This window comes from Homalodisca vitripennis, chromosome 1, assembly GCF_021130785.1.
Source record: "Homalodisca vitripennis isolate AUS2020 chromosome 1, UT_GWSS_2.1, whole genome shotgun sequence".
In the NCBI taxonomy this organism is placed as follows: Eukaryota; Metazoa; Arthropoda; class Insecta; order Hemiptera; family Cicadellidae; genus Homalodisca; species Homalodisca vitripennis.
The window spans coordinates 237,447,642-237,471,193 of NC_060207.1; the positions used below are offsets into that span (position 1 = coordinate 237,447,642).

General features: G+C 33.3%; 1 protein-coding gene across 2 annotated transcripts; it reads right to left on the reverse strand.

Annotated features, from left to right (window-relative positions):
- Nucleotides 1-4,745: 4,745 nt before the first annotated feature.
- LOC124353186 (AP-2 complex subunit sigma) lies at nt 4,746-23,552 on the reverse strand. Of its 2 annotated transcripts, XM_046803059.1 has the most exons (5): nt 23,377-23,552; nt 18,883-19,032; nt 16,597-16,770; nt 13,259-13,355; nt 4,746-6,237 (listed from the first exon to the last, which is right to left on the reverse strand). In XM_046803059.1, exons 1-4 carry the CDS (start codon nt 23,377-23,379, stop codon nt 13,281-13,283), a joined length of 402 nt encoding a protein of 133 aa, XP_046659015.1. In that variant the 5' UTR covers nt 23,380-23,552; the 3' UTR covers nt 4,746-6,237; nt 13,259-13,280. The 2 variants fall into 2 exon arrangements, with proteins under 2 accessions (XP_046659015.1, XP_046659014.1); XM_046803058.1 differs by lacking the exon at nt 13,259-13,355 and having other exon boundaries at nt 23,377-23,550.

Sequence of the window (23,552 nt, forward strand, 5' to 3'; positions counted from 1 at the left end):
TTACCGTCCACTGCAAGTGATATGTTTGATATTGAAAGCTTCTGTTTACCGACTTCATAATTAATTAAATTCCAAGTAGTTTTAAACTTTATTAGGCGCTTTAGAAATTTTACGATCATAATAACTCTTCTTTTGCAAGGCAATAGACTGGTTCAACTCTTTTTTCATATTTTTAATGGTTGATTTAATATTATTATTTTTAGTAATTCTAAATTCATGCTCTAATTTAACTATTTCTTTTCTCCTACATTTCAGCTCTTCAGATGCCCATTTATTACTTTCCATTAATTTCTTAGAGGTAAATACTTTAGGAAAGTTTACATCAAAGTAGTAACAAAACAAATTGCTAAAAACATCATACTTGTGAATTACAGATGCCTGGAAAACGTCACACCAGTTTTAACTGAGACAATTGTCTTAAAAACACATTATAATTATTAGCTGTGAATTTTCTAGTTAATTTTCTTAAAACCAGATTCTTTTGATTTGTTATTCCAAAAATTTCCAGCAACTGTGCATCATGATCAGACAATTGAGTTATAATTCCATATGTATTTAAATACTCTTTTTTTATGTTAGTTATGAAGTTATCTATTGCTGTTTGTGACTTATTTGAAGTTCTTGTTGGAAAATCTACAGTGTAAATCATATTATAAACCCTAAGAATATTAACAAACTGTTTATATATGGAACTATCCACATTTAGAACATTTATATTTAGATCACCAGTTATAATTACATTTTCATACTTGTTATTTAATATCTCCAATAATAACTCAAACTTAGCCAAAAAGGAGTCCTCATAACAATGTTTAGGGCTCCTGTAAACACAAGCAAGTGTGAATGAATAATTATCTATTTTAATCTCCGAAACACAACATTCAAATTCTTTTTCAATTAATAATGACTGGATTGCCGGTAAATTGACACTTTTTGAAGTCAAATTTCTGTGTACTAGAATGACAACACCACCTCCAGTGCTTAAGCATCTTGCAAAATGAGAGGATTTAAAGTAGTTTGGTATATTTAAAAGTATTAATTCAGCATCTGACATATTATGTTCCGTAAGTGCTATGATATCAGGTTTAATTTCATCTAAATTGCACTGAAGTATATCTAGACGTGATGGAAGGTGCTGAATATTCTGATGCAATATTGTTAGTTTAGAATTTTGTAATCGAAACTCATTGTTACTGTTTTTTTTATTACAAGACACTTTGGTAACCAGGTTAATATTTTTATTTGAATTAATTGATAATGATCTCTTAAAATTGTTGAATGCAATCATCTTTGAAGATTTGCCTGTATTTCTTTCATTAAAAAAGATTTATCTAAAGCTATTTCTGGTGAACCCCATCCCAAAAAAGGACTACTTAAAGGTGACTCACTTTTGGCTGGTGTCTGATCTAATTGCTTATTTACAGAACTTAGACTATCCATAATTATATTACATTCCTCTTTGTCAGCACATATATGAGACACTGGAGAAAGAAGTGGCACTTCATTAAATGCCTTTGATTTCACACACTGCACTTCATCCGGGTTTCTGTACAGCTGCAAGGGTGATGGCATAGGAGTTGTCAGAAGAAGGTCATCAGCAGAGATTATTTCAACATCAGCCTGGACTCCAGTTGTTGTAGCCATATGCAGAGCATCAGACAGTGGGTCTGTTTCAGTTCTCTCTCCCTGCTGGTAGGTGTTAGAAAGAGAGTCTCTCAGTTTCTTCACAAAGTTAGAATAAGACAGGCCACCTCTTAACCTCCGAGAGGCATGTTCATCATACGTTATGATGTCAACTGAGGCTCCTGTTATTTTATGAAACTCAATAATCTTGATGACAAAGTGTTCAGGTGGAATTTCATCCCTCACACAACCCATGGGTGAACAAATGAGTTTTTTTAAACCCCTCTTCTTAAATTCTTGTATCAACTCTTTGAAAGCTAAATTGTAGTCATCTAGTTTGGGTTTGTAGAAATATTTTGATTTGGTAATCAAACCAAAAATTGTTGTACCCTTTGCAGTTTTTTGACAGGTCAGATGGCTATTAATACAATCATTGACTGAGGGCCTTCCAAATTTCTCTTTAAACATTCTTGCAATTCCAGCACTCATATTTCTCTCATCATTTAAATCTGCTGAGATACAATGAGAGAAACCCACACTTTCATCACATTGATACTCCTGAAACACTTTGTTAATATTCTCTTCAACGATCTTAATTGGTAAATCCAGCTCACCCGCCAAAGACACATCCGACAGTGTCAAAGTTACAGGAAGACCTGTCATTGTATTCTTGTTGTATATACTGGTGTTCTTCGTGTGATACATTTCACCTAAAGAATCAATTATCATATAACTAAGTTTCTTTTTGCCTTTGTAATTAAGATGTAATCCTTGACGTGTAAAATGAATTCTTCTAAAAGCATCCAAATCAATGAGATGAACTCGATCCATCCTTACCACGATCTCTCGTATGTAGTTATTAACCATTGCTATCAGGGCCGCATTTACAAATTCGGCACCCCTAGGCCTACAGACCAAAGAGCGCCCCCCCCCCCCCAGAGGACTCTGATTACACTGACGTAGAGATCCAGTAAATTTGTTAATTACTTAATTTTGATGAACGATAATTACAATAGTATATATATATATATATATATATATATATATATATATAGGAGTGTTTTGAATAAATAAAAGCAATGAACCAATGAATGAGTCAACGTCGCACCCCGGACCTAGTTGACCTTGGCCACCCGCCCCGCCGAGCGCCAACACCACCCGCCCCGCAACTTTTTTCTTTTGTGTACTTTAAAATTTATGCGCCCCCTAAAAATTTTGCGCCCTAGGCCTGGGCCTAGTGGGCCTATAGGGAAATGCGGCACTGATTGCTATGTCATCATGTATTGAGTTGTTCTGAGGTACATCAAAGCGAGGAGGAATAGTGGTAATAAATATGGATCTTGACATACTTAAAGTTCGGAGTTTATTTTCCATTTCTTCATATATAAATCTAGGAGATCTTTTAATCATATCATTTGTACCTGCTAACAATATAAGAGGGTGTTCATGAGATTTTGCAGCTTGATTGTACACTCGACAGATATCAGCACCAGGTGTTACCAATCCATCCATACTAATTTTTCCTCCACTGCATTTACCAACTATCTCTGGAAGTTCTCTTCCCTGGCTGTCTGCATAAAGTTCTACCTTTACCTCTCTAATTTTTTTCTGATTTGATTTTTGGGATTTGTCTTTGTAATTTCTCTCTTGTAGTTTATCATTCCTCTTTTCCTCCAGTTTTCCAATTAAAGCATTCTTCACTTTAAGCTCATTATTTAAATCAGCAATTTTGTTCCTCAAGCTCTGAACATTTCCCTCCAAGTTTCTAATTTTTGTGTCCAAGGAATCTTTTTTTAACAATTGAAGATCATCCCTTTCCCTGCAAACCCCCAGCTTCCCCAAGCTTGCCCTCACCAGTGCTGTCAATTCATTTTTTGAAGACAAAGAGCTGTTAATATTAATCACAGTGTAAGCTAGGAGTGAACGTTTTGAAACAATATCAATTTTTTTAAGCTGTAACCTTTCAATGAATTTGACATCAAGTGGTTCTTTATTCAAAATACCCAACACAATTCCTTCCACAAAAAGCACTGAGTATATGGAACAGTCATAGCTATTTTTTTTGCTGCACACCATTTATTACTAACAGTTTTGCACTATGTATGTTCATGTACCTTGAGAGTTTCCCCATTACAGTCTTAGCATGATCAAGATTGTAGTTATGCATTGAATCATAGTAGTAGAAGGTATTAGTAATCTTGTGGTACATTAAAGTACTCCAATGTGAGCCACTGGCAGTGGTCAACACCTGAGCATCATTTATTGGCACAATGAGGTAATCCTTGTCAGTTACATTGAAATTATCAAGAAAATGATCATACTCATTTAGAACCTTAATAGCCTGGCCAATGACCGGATTTAATATTATAAATGAATTATTAAGAGTGTTGAGGAAATCAAAATATTTATACAGGATGTCATCTGAGACCCATTTTTCTCCCAACAGCTCATTTATTACGTGTAAAGATGTGTAGTCAATTTCAGTGTATCGTATAATAAAGAATAATAAAGACTACTGTATCGTCGGCGGAAAAGAAAAAGGTTCAATCGATTCTGGTTTAATCCAACTAATCAGAGGTGTGTGGAAGTTGGGACCTTCAATGCCTTATTTGAAGACCTGAGAAATGATGACCAAAAGTTTTTTAAGCTACTTTTGTATGTCATTTGCTTCTTTTGATGAATTGCACCACTAGATGGACAGCTTTTGATTCACCTAGTGATCAAAATTTAAATGTCAATACCTTCCATAACTTTTAAATAAACCACTGAAATACACAAACTGAAGACATCACCAAAATGCAACCCAAAATAAACTGAATACACACTGCAAGGTACAGTGCTTGGAAGACTAAAATTGCTGTGTAAAAGCGTGCTTTGGTTACATAGGTCACTGAGCCGGCAGGACAACATGACTACTATGTGGCTCCCGTAGCACTGGATGGCTACAACACAGGTACAAATCGCGCTCGTGTTGTAACCGTACAATGTGAAAGGTCTCCTGCACTTCAACAGTCAACTAAGAAAAATTGCCTGTCCGGTTTTTCCCTGGAATCGTATAATGTGCAAAGAGCCTTACTATACTTTACTTAAAAAAAGGATGGTTAAATAAATTGAACACAAAATAATATTTCCATATTTAATAATCATAATACAATTCCAACAAAATACATACAGTGTCACTGAAAATTATCCATAGCTTCACTCACAAATTGTACAAGCACATCAAGAGTTCTCTGTAAAAACAATGTTTATACAATAATTGTTTTAGTGGTTTTGATATTTTCCACTATGCAAACTTTTAAGTTTTAGAACACAAATTGGTAAGTGCTGTTATTTTACTTTGCACATGTAATGTGGTTGTTTAGTTGGTTATTGCAGTAGGGAGGAGTTTTATGCATATTTATTGAAATCAACCTACAGATAAAACAATTACTTGTTGTTTTAAGAACTTTTACAAATGTGTACTCTCCATCATTATATTATTTATCTACTTATATTAAAAGAGAACATTTTACATTTTAATGAACACACTTCATTTTGATGTTTAAATTGTAAATTTTTTATATTAGGCCTACTAATTAATTATTAAATTTATTTTTAGTTTTACATGTGAGTACATATATTTTATTTTCTATATTGTCATGTTTAGAAGTTTATGTGGTAGAGAGGACTAAGTCTTAAGTTCCACATCTATGATAAAGGCATTTTTTATTTAATTTTATCACTTATCTTAACATGCTTTCATCATTAGTGCAATATAACATTATTGTGTCTGCATTAACTGCAATGACAAATGTCAAAACTTCAACAGTTTAATGTTCATTCCACCACTTTTGTAAATTATAATTAGTTCATAGGTAGTTATTGCTTGTACTATTTATAATTGAAACAACACAAACTTTTTAATGACTGTATAATAAAACAATCTTAATACATTTGTTAGAAATAATGGTTTTGTCAAATTTTTGTATAACAATAAAAAATTCACACTAAACACATTTCTAGAGCTCGAAATGATATACTTTTGACTTACAATTTACACATAAATAATAGTTATTGTTGTGCTGTACATTATATTTGATGTGAACGTTTGACTCTTCTACAGCTAAAGTAGTAATTATACATAAATATACACAATACATATTTAAAAAATCAATAGTATTTTGGAATGGTAATATGCATAGTTATGTACATTAAATCAATATCGACGTGATCATATCGAGATTGACTTTCTTAAAGTATAATAATAATAAATATATCTTCAAATACAACTACGTGTTGCAGAATAAACAAAAATTATAAAGTAAATAACTTGTATTTGGTAAAATAAATTTGCATGTACTTATAAAATACGCAACTTCAATATCAAACTTATAAGTGAAATACTCATATGAAAAATACACATGTACAAGATAATGTACAAAGATTATTTGATCAAACACAAAATATAAAGAAAATATCAAGGGTAAATGTAATGAGTTCACTGTTCACGCTTTGGGAAGAGTATAAATATTATTCCAAAGAGTTTAACATCAGAAGTTGTTTGAGAACTTTGGTTTGGCTTGTTTCTCGGATTTCTCCAGCGAGAAACATTTCATCCACCACAGTGTAAACCTGAAACAGTAAAAAAAAAACATTACTGAAAGGTTTCTTGAATAGTATTACCTACAAAATCACTCATTTAATATTACAACTCATGACCACCTGTCAGTTTCTTGGATATTCACAATACTAAAAATGAATAAAAAGAGATTTGATCTTGGCGGGAGATTGGATTGATAGTTTCACAGAAAGTATTGTCACATTGACAGTTCTCAACTTACTGACCTCAAACCAGTCTAATTGCGGAGGGAGAAATCAGGCTTCTTCTTCTTCTATGGGGTGGTCTATTGCCATGCACTGAAGCCTCAAGGGCCTTTTGCGCACCCCATGAGGCCTACCAGTCTATGATTTCAGCAGTTCCACAAACCACCGAAAACAACCTATCAGGTCCTCCTGGGGAAATTCACCACCCTTGTCAAAGTCAAATCATCTTTATTTACATAAACTTTAAGTTTAGTAATTGCGTCAACAAACAAAGGTTTAGGTCTAGTTGTCCTGTTGGTCTTAGGTCCTCCTTCCGTAGAATTCGTTCAACGAGTAAAATGGTCGATCCAGTAGCCAGCTCTTGAGGGTTTGTCTGAAGTGTTTCCGGTCTGTCATTTTCAAGTTTTCAGGAAGTGCGTTCCACATCTTGGCGCCAGCATAGTTTGGTCTCTTTTCAGTAGCTGTGAGCCTATGGCGAGGCAGGCAGTAATCAGATGCATGTCTTGTGTTATATTGATGCATTTGTGCATAGGTCTTTGCTGCCTCTGGTGCTTTGATGTGAACATGCATCACAGCTTCTAGGATGTATAAATTTACAACAGTTAGTATTCTAAGTTGTTTGAAGGAATCCCTGCATGTTTCCCTGTATTGAAGACCTCCCAGAATTCTTATAGCTCATTTTTGCAGCACCAGTAACCTTTGTATGTTTCCTGCTGTGGTGCCTCCCCCATACGATGATTCTATATCGGAGGTGTGTCTCAAGCAGCGCATAGTAGGCAACATTTGCTGTAACTAAGTCACCTATGCTTTTCACTCGCCGTTATTACATACAGTGCTGTGCTGATTTTTTTGCACACAGAATCAATGTGTGGAATCCATGAGAGGTCATCGTCTATGGTTATACCTAAGTATTTAGTGGAAGTGACTTCTTCTAATTCAGTCAGCCTCCATGTATCCTCTTTGTATTTTCCTACTACTAACTGTTTTGTTTTTCTTTCATTAACAACCAATTCATTTCTATGGCAATATTGAATGGCCATGTTGAGTGCTATAAATGCGTTTACTTCGACATCTTTTGATAATTTTTCCCCTAGTAATAAAACTGTGTTATCAGCATACATAAGTCCTTTACTGTAGTCTTGTATAGAGTTAGGAAAGTCATTTGTGAAGTGGACGAATAAAACTGGGCCCAATACTTATCCCTGTGGCACTCCGCGTGAGACAAATTTAGCTACTGATCTAATCTTTTTATACTCCCTCTGCTTGTGTGATTTATTTCAACCACTTGGCTTCGTCCTGTCAGGTAATTGGTGAACCATGTTTTTGAAGTACCTTGTATGCCAAGTGTTGACAGTTTCTCAAGGAGTTGTTTATGAGAGAGGCAATCAAAAGCCTTACTGTAGTCTAGTAAAATAGCTGTACATGTATTGCCTTCTTCAAGTTGGTCTATTATGAACTCCGTAAGACTAATCAAGGCTGTTGTTGTTGATTTTCCAGCTAAGAAGCCATGTTAGTCAGGTGTTAATAAAGAATAGGTCACCAGATGTTCAATAAGTCTAGTTAACACTACTTTTCCAATCACTTTAGAAAAGGTTGAGATAAGAGGAATTGGTCTGTAGTTTAGTGCTTGTGTTGTGCAGACTTGCTTAAATTTAGGGTAAACTTAGCTAACTTTAATGCAGATGGGAAGATTCCAGATTGAAATGATTTATTAGTAATATTAACTAAGGGCTGTATTAGTTCGTCTTCACATAACTTAACTATCCTTGATGAGATTTCATCATACCCAGCTGACGTTTTTGTTTTTAACCCTCCATCAGGCGCTCACGGAGGTTTCCTCCAGGTTAGCGAAAAATGGATATCATAGTTGTTTAAACTGTTTTTATTTGTTTAAATATTCATACTGATTTAACTACAATGTAATATATTCATTTTTAGAAATTAAATAAAAATTACTCTCTTATGTAATGAATTTTCCAAATAAGAAATTCCAAATCTTAAAAAATGTTATTGTATAATAACAACATGATTGATTTTAAGGAATAATGCAATTAATTGTAAAAATGTTTAACCTACTGTAATAATATATGAAATTTAACTTAGTTTTTTAACTTCTTACAAAAACAACTTACTTCAATTCTTGAGATATTATACAATTGTAATGTCAATTATTACTCTGAAATCAAAGTTTATTGTTTACTAAAACTTTTTTTACACACTACACAAAGTTTCAAAACATTTTCCTTCTGGTTCTTATAACGACAATGTTCACTCCATAAACAGTATTGAAATGTTCCCTAGCACACTGGTACTGTACTGACAAGTCTCTCGTCTTCATTCTCCATTTCACAAAATTAAATCAAATATATTGTAAAACTTAAAAAGAAACCATCACAGTTCACACATTTAGGCGCACACGGATTATTACTCCATAAAAACTAAACACAATAAGGCGCTCACAGAGATTTCGTCCAAGCACTACAAACACAACATGGGGCGCTCACGGAGGAATCATCCAGTCTCGCACGGAAGTAGACCTCTGAGATTGGAAATAAGAACCATCATCAGTCTGAAAATATCACTCCAACAATTGATAATAACTTTTACACTGATCCTTTTATTATAAGTAAAAAATTCAATAACTACTATGTTAATGTAGTAAATTGTGTGGGGAGTAAACAATCTCTGGATAGCATGAGTTACCCACTTGATCAAATTAGTTACCAAAGACATAATATCTTTCAACCGGCATTTTACCTAAAACCAGTAAGTGAGTCTGAAATAGAACATATTATAGATTCTCTAAAAAATAAGAGCTCTTGTGGTCATGACGAGATACCGATTTCAGTAGTAAAAGCGGCTAAAAAAAATCTATCTAGAGTTTTAAGTCATCTTATTAATTCTGCATTTGTTACTGGAAATTTTCCAAACTTATTAAAAGTTTCAAAAATAATACCAGTCTTTAAAAAAGGAAGCAAGCAAAACATTTCAAACTACCGTCCCATATCTCTGTTATGTAATATATCCAAGATTTTTGAAAAAGCCATCTATAATAGATTAGTAGAATACTTAGAAATGAATCAAATGTTGAATATTGCCCAGCACGGATTTCGTGCAAACAAATCAGTAATTACAGCGGCCACCTCATTCTTGGAGTCAGTAATTGAATCAATCGATAAGGGGGAGAAGACAGTAGGAATTTTTATGGACCTGTCTAAAGCGTTTGATAGCGTTAAGCATGATGTACTTCTTGATAAATTACAAAAAATGGGTGTTACAAAAACGTCATTCAAGCTCTTTGAATCTTATTTATCAAACAGAAAACAATTTGTAGAATTATCATACATTCAAAATAACAAAAAAAAATAAAATTCATTCAGATTTGCAGTTAATAAAATTTGGAGTACCGCAAGAGAGTATATTGGGTCCAATCCTGTTCTTATGTTACATAAATGATATGCCACAAATAATAAACAATAATAAAAACCAATACTTAACCTTATTTGCTGATGACTCAAATTTAAAATTTTCTGCAAAAACTCTTCAAGAACTAGAGCGGAATATAGCACAAAAATTGGCATTGGTTAACCAATTCCTAAAAACAAATAATCTGACTTTAAATATTGAAAAGACTAAATTTGTTGCCTTTGCTACAAAACAGAATGGAAATACTGACAAACCAAGGGTACTATATAATACGGATTTAGTTGAAGAAGTAAATACAACAAATTTTCTAGGGCTGAAAATTGATAAGTTCCTTAGTTGGGACGACCATGTAAAACATGTAATAAGTAAAGTTAACTCAGGAATTTATGCACTTAGACAAATGAGATATCTATGTAATAACCAAATGTTAAAATCAGTCTATCATGCACATGTTCGGTCTCACATATACTTTGGAATAAGTCTATATGGTTCAACATCAAAAAAAAACTTGGATAAACTACTTAAGCTACAGAAAAAAGGGATTCGTATTATGTTAAGTCTGAAAAATAATGATTCTGTGAAGGAATATTTTACAAAATTAGAACTTTTGACTGTATATGGAATGTACATATATGAAACAATCTTAATTGTAAAAACTGATTCAAGTGTAATTAATGACATACACCCTCACAACACCAGATGGAAAAATACTATAATAACAGAGCACCATCGACTTGAGTTATATAAAAAGAAACCAAATTACATTGGAAAAGTATTTTTAAGGCGTTTGCATGAAAATATTCTAAAGGAAAATGATATTAATATTTTTAAAGCCAAATTAAAAAAGTATATTATAAGCCTTAGTTTATACTCGTTGGAGGAATTCATGTCATTAAAAAGACCAAACTAGCAAATATTTTTAGTAATAAGATTGGCCATATGTATGATGGCATTTTGACACTATTCTTGTACACTTGATGTATTCAAATGAATAAAGATATTTGATTGATTGCCTCTTACTGACAGATTTTGACAAAGATAAGCGGGAGGCTATTGTTTCGCTTCCCTGAAAGATGCTCGTGAAGTACACTGCGGGAAACGACTGCCAACATCAGAAAAGTAGTACTATTTTTAATAATAAAAAATACACGGAGGAAAACTCCGTTTAGCGCCCGATGTAGGGTTAATGACCTAATAATCTTGGACATTTCTAAACTGTTGGTTGGCGTGAGTAGTAATGGTGTTAAGTTTACATTTTCAGGTGATAGAAGTGTGTTTTGTGTAGTCCATTCATGTCAATAATCTTTTTAGCCGCATCAATAAAGAAATTATTTAGGTAGTCCGCCATTATTACTGGGATAGTTGTAACTTCATCTCCCTTATCAAGTTTAATAAGCAGATTCTTTTCATTCTTTGATTTTCTTTCTGTGTTTATGATATTCCAGAGTGCCTCTGTTTTATTGTCAGCCTCAGCAATTTTAGATGCAGTATCTTGTTGTCTTAGGTATCAGAGTCTTGGTTCATAGTCTTGTTTTAGTAATGCAGCATTCCTCTTGTGATCCTCTCTACCTGTTGTGTTATACAAAGTTTGAGCTGATGTAAATCTTTGTCTTAGGAGTAGAGCAGTTGGGTCATTCAAAATGTAGTGATTTTTCCACTTACTATATCTTGATTTTATTACTGGACAGGATTTATTTAAAGCTTGAGTTAGGACATTATTAAACTTGTTGTATGTTTCGTTTGTGTCATCAGTATTGTAGATATCTTCCCACTCTTGCTGCCTCAGTAGTTCTTTGAGCCTTAGTAGGTTTCTGTTGATCATATTTCTTCTTTCTACAGTCATTTTGGGTGAGGATGTGTTTTTGTTTCTGGATATTGTACACAGTTGTCCTGTGTGGTCAGAGATAACGGTATTCAAAACTTCAACATTGATCTCTTCTTGGCCGAGGTTGATACACACACTGTCTATTGAGGTCATCGAAGTAGATGTAAGTGTCTTGTTGGTGTAGTAGGTTGGAGGTAAGTCAATTCTGTACATGTGGAATGATGCTAATGTGTCAGTCAGCTGGCTAGAGTCCTTTTTCTTGTTGAGGCAGTCTATGTTTATATCACCGATGAGGAGAGTTGGGTGTTTTTCTGCTTCAATCCCTTGAAGAGCTTCCGATTAGACCTCCAGGCCTTCTTCCACGTTATTTCCTGTTCTATAAACTCCTGTGATATAGAACAATGACTTGCCTAGGTTAATCTTTAATGTTGCCACTTCGCAGAGCATCTCAGCACAAATGTTTAGTGTGTCAACAATCTCAGTTTTGTTTCTTTAACATAAAGAGCTACACTTCCTTTGGTGTGTAATTTCCTACAGTATGCTGCCACCAATGAGTATCCTAAGAGTCTTGTGTTGTCTAATGTCTCCTTTTTTTGTCCATGCTCTGTTAGAATTACAATGTCTGGTTCAATTGAGTTAAGAGTGTATTTAGCTTGTCAATTTTATTTGATACTCTGTCTGTATTTTGGTGAAATATTGTAAAAGAGGTTTATTTTGCTTGTCAGATCTTGTCCTTTTCCTGTCTATTATTTTGTAACAGCAATTTAGGTTTTGGGCTTGTCCAAACTCTCATAGCGCACCGCTCCCTTGCTACTGTAGGACAATCATAGAGCAAGTGTTCGGCAGTTTTATCCTGCTCATCACACACTCTACAGAGCGGATCCTCCTGAAGGATGCCGACTCTGTGAAGATGCCTCCTCAGGTGACCATGTCCCATGATCAGACCTATAACCCGAGAAGACATCGATCTACTTAGTGAGAGAAGGTTAGACACCACTCTGGAGGAAGGCGACTGTAGTATTATTCTGCTCATTCTCATACCCGGATGCAGCCTCCACCTTCTCTCATGTTCAGCACAAACCCATTTCGAGATTCACATCTTGGAATACCACAGAACGGTTGAGGACCTGTCATAATTGACGCTGAGCCCCGATTGGCCAGGGCATCAGCTCTTTTATTCCCAGGGATCCCCTTATGACCAGGAACCCAACAAACAGTCACATATTCTGGCAAGGGAAGAAACGACTTGATAGCAATCCCAGACAAGTTTGGATTTGATCAAATCAAGCTACAAGGCAGTGTAGCCAAGATGTTGAAAAAATCCACATTTTGGATATGCCTCAAGTATCATCTGATTGGATAGAAGGTCTGTGAAATGACATATTACAATCCTACACAAACAGCTGTTCTTACTTATTGTCAGTGTTATTATTACAATACACATGTTGGTGTTACAAGAAACATGAATCTGTAACAGAATAATTTTAAAACAATATATTTACTATAAAAAAATGTGGGCTAATTGTATATCACATCTTATGTTAAAAGTAAGAATCTGTCATACCGATGTACACTCACCAAACCATAACATATTATAGGTTCAGGGGAGGGGGTGACCGAGGTAGGCTGCCCCCCCTGCACCATGGTTGTAGGCTAAGGGTGCTGCTTTTTTACGCTGAAATAGGATAAAATTGTAGGATAATAACAACAGTTTATGCTTACTTCTACTATAATACGAATTGCAATAAAAATATGTGAAAACAATAATCTAAATAGTATACACAGATTTATTAGGTAAGATAACCATTTGAATTTAACTTTTCATAATTATGTTGGTGGAGGGGGGGTGCCAAGTATATGGAATCGCCCTATAGATTAAGATGTTTACAGTTGTAATTTTACTCCCAACATCTAATTCTTTGGCTGAAGTTGCTGGTGTAGATGATTCGTCTAAGCTTTCTGATTAATAAATAGCATGTAAAATTATTGCCAACAAAATGAAAATCTTAGGATTTTTTGGTTTTGCTTTGGTAAACCACCTTCATTGACCAATCGTTTTAAAATTTTACATTAACATCATTACCTTTTAACATGAACTTTTCAATTTACTAACTTTATTCTTTACTCCAGTGAAGCTAACTATGGCCATTTAATACAATGCAATTTGTATGACAAGCTTATTGCAGCATCTGATATCTGACAATGTAACAGACTGATTGCTGGAATCTGAAGTCCATATCTGTCTGAAGTGATACAGTTGAAATGTAGCTAAACTCAGCTTTTACATTAAATCAATCCTTTCCACCATATCTATGTTGTATGATATATGACAATAGCCTACATTATATATTTAAAATGTAAGTTATATCTTAAAACTATGATTCTAAAAATATTAACTAAATCACAACGGAATAAACAACATGTTAAATAATGCAATGCTTAAGTCAGTATACAATTTAGGAGCTGTGAACTGGTCCACTAAATACAAAATATTGTATGGGAGATATAGTCAATCCATAATAGTTCATTTTGGAAAATAATTGAAACGGTTTTTAAAGTCAAAAATATTTGAAGAATCCTAGGAGAAACTTGGTCCAAGTGAATATTGTAAGTTAAACATCTAACTAAATACATTCCAGAAAATCTTACAAGACCAGTTCCAGCTCTCACATTATTAGAAATCAAGACAATTGGGTTGTTGCATATGAGTTTGAGTGAACAATGGAAGAATTTATGTACACGGATTTTTATTAATTCGTATTAAGGTTGGATTACGTACGTATTGAATGTAATTAATAACCTTAATAAATACTGTTATAAATGATTTCTCAAGTTTTAAACCACATAAACCGAGTTCACCACCTAAACGGTAACTGGTTATAACAATGTGGATTACAGTAGCTATGGTTGAGATGTGAGGAGTTATTGCAGTCTATGTTTTCTTGTGTCCTGAGATATTTGTACTACAGTAACTCAAAAGCATCAGCTACGTGGGTGGGCTCAAAATAAATGTTATTCATCTCCAGTACCTAGGATATGGTTGATTCATTTAATAGTACTTTGATTATTATTTGACATGCAGTTATAATTGTGATTTCAAGTGATCGTAATCGTACAAAAGTAATCGTACTTGTGATTTGTGCTCGGGACTTGCATCCTGTGCAGTGACAACGCCTGGACTGGACTCCAAGCAGCTTTTGTGTATCTTTGAACCCTTTCTTTCCCTTTTTTAGTTCTTTCTGTTAGTTTGTTTGTATGTATTATTATCTCCTCCACCTAACCTGACCGATTCCAATCTTCGAAACGTTGTATTATACCTTTTAAAACCTCAATGATGGCAAATGTCCGAAATCCTGTTATACTTTCAAACCATCCATCGTCAATAACAAACTTTCAACAAAAAATGCAGTTATATTTTAACCTTTAACATGGGGCTTTTTATGGACAAATCTACTTTCATCTGTGGGAGTTACATAGAGTGTTAGCCATCTGCACATTGTTATTTGTAATTAGTTCGAGGTTTAAAATATGATAAAAGAAATAATTTTATAAAATAATACAATCACTTAAACTACTTACCTTTTATAACTGTTTACGTTATATAAAACAAAAAATAAAAAATGTTATAATTACGCTAGAGTTACAAATGCAACCACACTAAGAAGCTTATGACACGCTATTTTTTACACTTATTGTACATTAAAAAAGTATTTAGATCATAATCAGTACTGGCAAAAACATACTTTAACACTGTGCAAACAAATACAATGCAAACCTAAGCCGTTCTACACAGCTTAAACACTGCTTTACATAATGTTGATACGATCAGCTAATATATCATCTAAGTGGTAAAATTACCAACTGGATAAAACAAACAAATATAGTAGTAATTACACAACGACAGAATGATTTGTTCTCTATCTAGTGAAACAAATAATTAATTAAAATAGTTATAACTACAACCGCCATATTGCATAGTTATACGGTTTACACAAAAATGTGGCATTTACGTGTAACAACCACAAGGCGGTGAGTTTAACGATTGAGACAGGCATGTTAAATCATGTTGTAGAGTAAAGTAATCTGAGTTTTAAATTCTCTTTTCATATCTAAACCCTGAGCCAATTTAAATCGGTTAAAAATATAAAGTTGCTTTCCAATACATTTTTCTGTACAACTTAAAATTAACTGATTCAATTAAAAATTAGAAATTTCCTTTGAAAAGTACTTTGAATTTTCCTCATACGTTAAAATTCCTTTTAGAATTCAACTATTTATAAATAACTTAATTAATTATTTTTACTAGTTTCTGTCATACCAACTGAAGACAAAAAACAATAATAATAATAAACAAATACTACAATAGAAACTCACAATACTTACATTCAACATGCTCTGAGTTGATTGCACAATGTGAACTAAATGCTTTAGTACGTTTAATAACTATGAATAGCTAATTAGCAGACATCATTTAACTAGAAAACGTTGGTCAAGCACACGGTCGATGAGTTAATTGTTTAAAATAATACATAAAACACTTATATTCTAATTTTTTTCAAGTAAGACATGAAACTAAAGTAAATTCTAACTGCATCTAATCCCGTAATGACTTATTTCTTTGGAGTTTGTGATTTGTATCCACTGGGTTGCCCAAATGTAGCATCTGTTATTGCTACACCCAGTGTAGGTTCTATTGGCAGTATAAACCAAAAGTGAAGTTTTCTGAAGGATAATTTAATTAATCTTTGACACACTGTCAGAAATAACTTTAAAAAATCACCCCTAAAAGAGACAGAAAAAACTAAAGAAATATACTTTACCTCAAAATAAAAATTATGATAATGGTTTATAAATTATGAATGAATTGTCATTCCACAACTTATGACGAATTCTAATGGACATTTTTTTAAACTTACCTTGTAAAAATTGAAGACGAGATCTAATTCACACACATTGTGAAAATATTCATTTAGAACTTCAACAAAATTGTGGATTGCTTCGAGGTAGCAGAGGTTGTTGTCGTTGACATCCACACAGATACAGAAGTACAGTCCTGCATACCTTCTGTAGACGATTTTGAAATTCCTGAACTGAAAACAAAATGTGCGTGATATAGATGTCTGGACTGCAATAAAAATTGTATTTCTAGCACACTTTATGTATTTTACGCAAATTTAATTTGAGCCCGCTTTGTCTACAAAACTGTATTTAATTAATAGATACATTTGGTTATAAAAAGGAAGTTTAGGATGTAAATCTTTATATATATATTTCTTGTGTTCATGTGTATGTGACTGAACTCCTCCTAAACGACTGGACCGATTTTGACGAAATTTTGTGTGTGTTGAAGGGGATTCGAGAATGGTTTAGATTCACAATTTGGTCCTATTTAAATAGTCTATTTAATTAAATTTTTATTAATAATTTGCTGTTGATTTTGGAATGTTTTACCTTCGGTATGGCAGACTGCGCTATGACACGTAATACAAAGTGAACTGATACTTAACAGCTGTGAATATTTTCAGCTGAAGTTCACCAAAGAGGCAGAAACATCTGTTTACATTTAAAATTTAGAAAATTATTATTGTAAAGTGCTTGATCGGTAGTGTAATGCAGATAGCATAGAATAAGTTATTGCCTAATTTTAAATTTAGATTGCACCAGTGATCAATAAACTATCTAATGTAATGACAATACTATTAAACGCCGTTATAAAAACAACCTCATTGTACAAAGCCGTGAATGTTTGCACATAAGGTAATCGAATTCGGTTAGATCGAAGGTAAATTAAAAGAGCCAAAAGAAGACGCTTTATGGTCGAAATTGGTTTTCGTTGATACATTTTCTTGGTTGGAACACAAGGCAAACTCCACAATAATACTAGAAATGTCTTACACAGAAATTTTAACAGACCGAATTTGATTATTTATAACCTAATTAGTTTATCGAGATTCATCCATATATTGTACTGAATAACTTGTCAACACCTAGAAAAAAACCACGAAAGATAGAGGCAGGAAATATCATAATGCGCCAAAGAGGCTCACGAAGGAACGACTATCAATTATCTCAGGAGTGTTTATAATGTGATAGAATAAGAATACGTGAACATAGTGTACTGTTTTTTAACAGGAAATTGCGTGTGAAGCTGCGGGCAACTGCTAGTATTAGTATAAAGTTTTATTGTAATACTTTGGACTATAGAACTGGTAATCTAAGAAAGTATTGAATTCAAGAAGTTGGTTATTGCTATTTATTTTTATTGCCATTAACCTATTTTAATCGGCCAACTTCAATAAATTGTTCTGGCAGCTAGTGCTTAGTAAAGTACTCTGAAGATTCAACCTAGTTTGCTGTTTTTTTTTTTTCAGTATTCAGTCCGAGCTTTTTTTGTAGATATATGTGAAATGTAAGAAATGAAGTAATTTTATTTTGTGGATTGACAACTGCAATTACGAAAGGGAAATATAATTTAGTTCAATTCTTCAATACGTTTAAAAGTAACCACCAACAAGCAACAACAATTAATCAGCTTTAAATGTTATCTAGGAATAGTGTTTCCTAGGTTAATAATATAAAAATCATTTTATTTAAAGTATTTAAATGCAGAAAAATCATTTATGCTCAGTCAGTTTATTTTTAAGTTGGGCCTTACATAAGTTGTCATAAATTAACATAATTAAAATAAAACACCATCTTAGTAAAGTAACTTAAATTTATATATTTTTATATCAAAAAGTACAATTACGATAAAAAACCAATCACATAAATTTAGACAGATGGTTGAGTGTAGTTAGGGAAGGGAGATATGCTTGAAGTGGTGCCAGCTTACCAAAAGTGCTGTGCCATGCCGAGACTGCCGCACAATGTCACCGAAATCCACAAAAATTTATCAAAGTGCGGAGGACACTTAATGAAATTCCAATTACTGTATTAATATTATAATTTGGAAAATTGTTCTGTGATGGAGAACGACTAACATCTCGCTACTGCTCTTAAATTTATACATAGGTTAGTTAAGATATTTCTTGTCACCCCCTTGAGCCTATAGATTAGTGAAAAGTGCAGCTCTATCTATAAATACTCATAAAATCATAATCAGTGAGATCTACAAGTGGACAACCTTGATATGCTTAAGTGTGATGAAGTCTTACTAGATAGAAGCTACACTAATCAGTTCGGGTGTAACGTAAGAAACTCACCTCAACAAAATTCGTATGTTTAGCATCTCGAACCGTGACTACAGCATGAACTTCTTCAATTAATTTCTGTTTTTCGTCATCGTCAAAATTCATATACCATTTAGCCAGGCGGGTCTTGCCGGCTCGATTTTGTATGAGAATAAATCGAATCTGTAAGAAAATATGAACATTGTTAAATCAATTTTAGTAATGATAGAATGTCTAAAATTATTTTACAAACCTTACGGAACAAACATAAATTCTATTCACTTCTAAAAATTCATTACAGTAGCTATTCTTGATTTCTATGTTAATTGTACCAAATTTAAAAAAAATCAAATGATTTCATTATTTTAATTATATAAAAGTCAATCAGTTTGTGCACCTGATGAGAATACCTATTCATCTAGATTACACTTGATTTTATAGTCTAAGCGTGTCTGTTGTGGAAACGATACAAAGCGTTTGTTTTGAGCTTCTTCATCACCAACTTTTTTGGATCTCTTCAGATGGACGTTAAATCCAGATTCCAGGAGCCAAGTCTGTGACAGCGTCACATTTATGATGCTGCACTAAGCAGACGGTGAATTGGAGCTGAATTCAACATTAGAATTGAATCAATCCTTTCTAACACAGCTACGTTCTGTGTAAAGGACTATCGTGTAGAGGCAAAACTCCAAATGTCAAAAGGTCACCCACCTTATCCCATTTTTCCCGTCTAGGCTATGTATATTTATAAAATGTAACAAACAAAGCAGTGTAACATTTAGTTACTTTCTACTATTTTCAAATATAAACAAGTCTGACACCTTGTGTCACAAATAACACATGAACATTGCCATTGTACTTGTGGCCATTACTCAAATAAAATACAAATGATTATACTTTTAATGAATTACATTTAACGATTTTACGATTGTATCATAGTACATCTAAATTTTAATATGTAAAAGAAACATAGGTATTATAGATTATAAAAAATAATATTACAGAAGTTATATTTTTATAAGCATACAAAACAAATCTCTCAACAAAATTATAGCCGATCTGCAATAGTATTTCTGCACGTACTGATGAGATCAATACTATAGTCATTTTAAAAAAAGTCACAGTTGGTTTGATTCCAACTAAAATAGTACATGATTGTTAATATACTCATTAAACGAAATTCAGAGTGTAAAAAGTCTTCTCAAGTAAGTTTATTGTAACGTGTTTGTTTTGCCTTTTCTAGCAACAAAACACATTTGATTTCCACCTTCGATTCTAGTTTTCATCTCCTCACTACAAACTAAAATTGGACACTTCGGATTTAAAGGAGCAAGATCATTATCCTCTACCTATTTAAAAATTTGTTCCCATATTGTTTGCCATCGTTTTTGTGGTTCTCACTAGCCTTCTCCTGCATAAATGAAATACAAAAGCTGGTAACAACATCATTAGTCTAAATAAAGATAGCTGGCAATGTTTAATAATTAACTTCCATTAACTTATTGGAATTGTCCTACTGAACAAAACAATATAAGGTTTCATGGGGTGGAAATGAGAACTACCAGTAACAAAGTATTAGAACTTAAAAAAAAGGAACTAGTTTTCACACACGGAGCAATATTTCCATGTTGTACTTCTGCGTCAGGCGTCACGTGACCTTGATTTAACCTCCTGATAATGTCATTGGATGCGCCACCATCTTTTGAAAAGTAAATGAAAAATAATACTAAAATAAGAAGAATTTTGATCCAAATGGTGATGTAATTTCGAGCTACAAATTAATGAGTTGTTATCGGGTTGAGACGAGTGCCTCCGGACATCAGTGCCGAAGCCCACGCTGATGTCAACAAAAGAAAAACATCCCTCGAAATAGTATCTATCAGTAAAATATCAAACTCTAGAGGGGCTGATCAGAAATATAAATTGAAAAGTAATGCAAAGAAATTTATGTAAAGTGTAAAAAATGTAATAAATCATATAAAAACCCAATATTAATATGTAAATGGACAGTAATTGAGAACAATTACCATTAAAAGAAAATAATCTCGTTTTGGTCAAAACTTAAACTCCTAACATGCCAGACAAAACACTCCGACATACACAATTTACTACGATTCATCGAACTAGTGGATGGTTGATCCATGATTGACAAGCAGCCGGGAGATTTTAATAAGCGGCGTACACTTGTTATTCGATTGCTATTATCTTCGATGTATGTAAAAATCGTACACATTAAGAGATACAATAAATTACCATAACAAGAAGAATCTCGTACATTACAATTTTAAATATATAAATTTTACAATAACATTACAAAACAACTAATGGTCTAGACTTAGACATAAAAAAAACTTACAATATTTATAACTTGGCCAGCTTGATATTAATAAGTAGCTGCTTTTGTGAAATGGAGGAAAGAATTCTCTGGATGAGTTACCAGGAGCCAAACCCACATGTTAAATCTACTTAAAACACATCTCGTCACTTGTGAGAAATATCTTGTATATTTTCCTCATATTCATCGCCATTTTCAAAGTCTCAAAATATTATTTGCTTCTTGTTGTTTATTTACATTAAAATTACTATAACTAATAAGTTGAAATCATATACTAAGTTAATAAATTGTAATATCGAGTTATCCTTTAGATAAAAACAATCGAACAATTCTATAAGAGCAATCGAATAACGAGTGTAGGTCGCTTATTAAAGTCTACCCGACAAGCAGTCACTCGATCCAAACTACAATATCTTGAGAAGTACTGGACCACAGCCCTGGAGCGCTCAGATAACAAATATGCTATCAGTCCCGACTGCAGATAACATTGAGGTATACTAATATCAAGACATATACCGGTACCACACAAACCAAACATTAAAAACTTAACAATTTATGTATATACCCCCTAAAACCATGTTATTTGTCACTTGCACCCCCTAGAACCATATATATATTTTTTTTTGTTCAGGAGGATGAGCACTATGGATCGAGTGGGTACGTAACAATCATGGATCAACCATCCACTAGTTTGACCAATCGAAGTGAACTGGTGTGTCGTAAATATTATCTGCGGCTGGGACTGATAGCGTATCTGTTATCTGAACGCTCCAGGGCAGAAGTCAGTGCTTCACTAGATATCGTGTACTGTAGTTTGGATCGAGTGAGTGCGTGACGATCATGGATCAACCATCCACCAAGGGTGCTGCCAAAGCCCGCGCTGCTGGCTGGAGGCACTCGTCTCAACTCGATAACAACTAATTAATTTGTAGCTCGAAAATTTAAGAAAAACATTGTTCATTTGGATCAAAATTCTGCTCATTTCAGTATTATTTTTCATTTACGTTCGCAAAGATGGCCCCGCATCCGATGACGTCAACACAAGGATGAATCAAGGTCACGTGATGTCCGATGTGGATGTAGAACATGGAAATATTGCTCCGCGCTTGAACAGTTGTTCCATTTTTTATGTTCTAGAACTTCGTTATTTTTCATTTCCACCCCGTCAAACATTGTATTGTTTTGTTCTGTAGGACGATTCCAATAAGTTAATAATGTGAAACTCGTATTTTGCCGCTCCGGCCGTTAATGTGACAATTACCAAAAATGGCAGTCAATTTTAGAAAACTACACAACATTGATTTGAAAGATGATAAGGCATGTTTTCGTGGCTTCAACATGTTGGACTCATACCGAAAAACCTATTATGTGAAATTTGTGGGAAAGAAACAACTGTAACTGTGAGAGGAGCAAATATGGTCGTCTTCAGTTTTCCTAATTTTTGTTATAATTTGTTTGACCACTGTAAATATTAAATTCATATTTTAATTTCAAACATGATTGTTATTGAGGACTATAGATACTTTTATATTGATTGATAGTTTAGGATTTGAGATGCGAATATTAAGCATCGTGGTTCTTCGATACAAAAAACCGGGTCCATATATCATACCCTACCCACAATGCAAATGATTTTACTTTGATAATAATTAACTTAATTTTAAACAATATTGTTAATTCTGTAAGTGAAAAAAAGCTGGCAGTTATTAACTATGGTTATTTATGTCAAATGTTTTTATATTCTATACTTAAATAATTCTAAACAATACCTGATTTGATTGCCACAGTGGCCGCTTATTATACCGCAGCCCTTTCTAGACCCGAAAGTACACTAGGCTATTTTAAGTTGTTAAAAGTAGTTTTAGATCATTTTAGGTAGCGTGGCTAAAGTAAACATTATCCTAATTTTGAAGTATTTTCCTTTTGAAAAATAACAAACATTGTGAAGTGGTTAAAGTATACATTTATCAAATTGACAGTGAAATTAAATAGAACACCTGAAGTCTCTAAATGATTAATAGTAAGATCGCCAAACTACAACTAATTTGTGATATATAACAAAAAGTAGGCCTACTACATATTCTACAACAGACCATGGGCTGAGTATTATTTTAAGATATTGAAATCTGACAGGTAGTAGCACTTCATCAGTAAATAGTTTTAGGCTAGTTTAGAATAATTTTGAAACTCACCATTGTATTTCAGATTTACAGGATAAAATTGGAGAGCAACTACAGATAACTAATAAAAACTCTACCTTAACTTCTATCTAAAAGACACAATCCACTACAATGTTCGATCTTCGATAGGTATAACACACCCCCAGAACATTCAAGTTCGACAGTTGTGTCAAAGCTCTTTTTCTTCT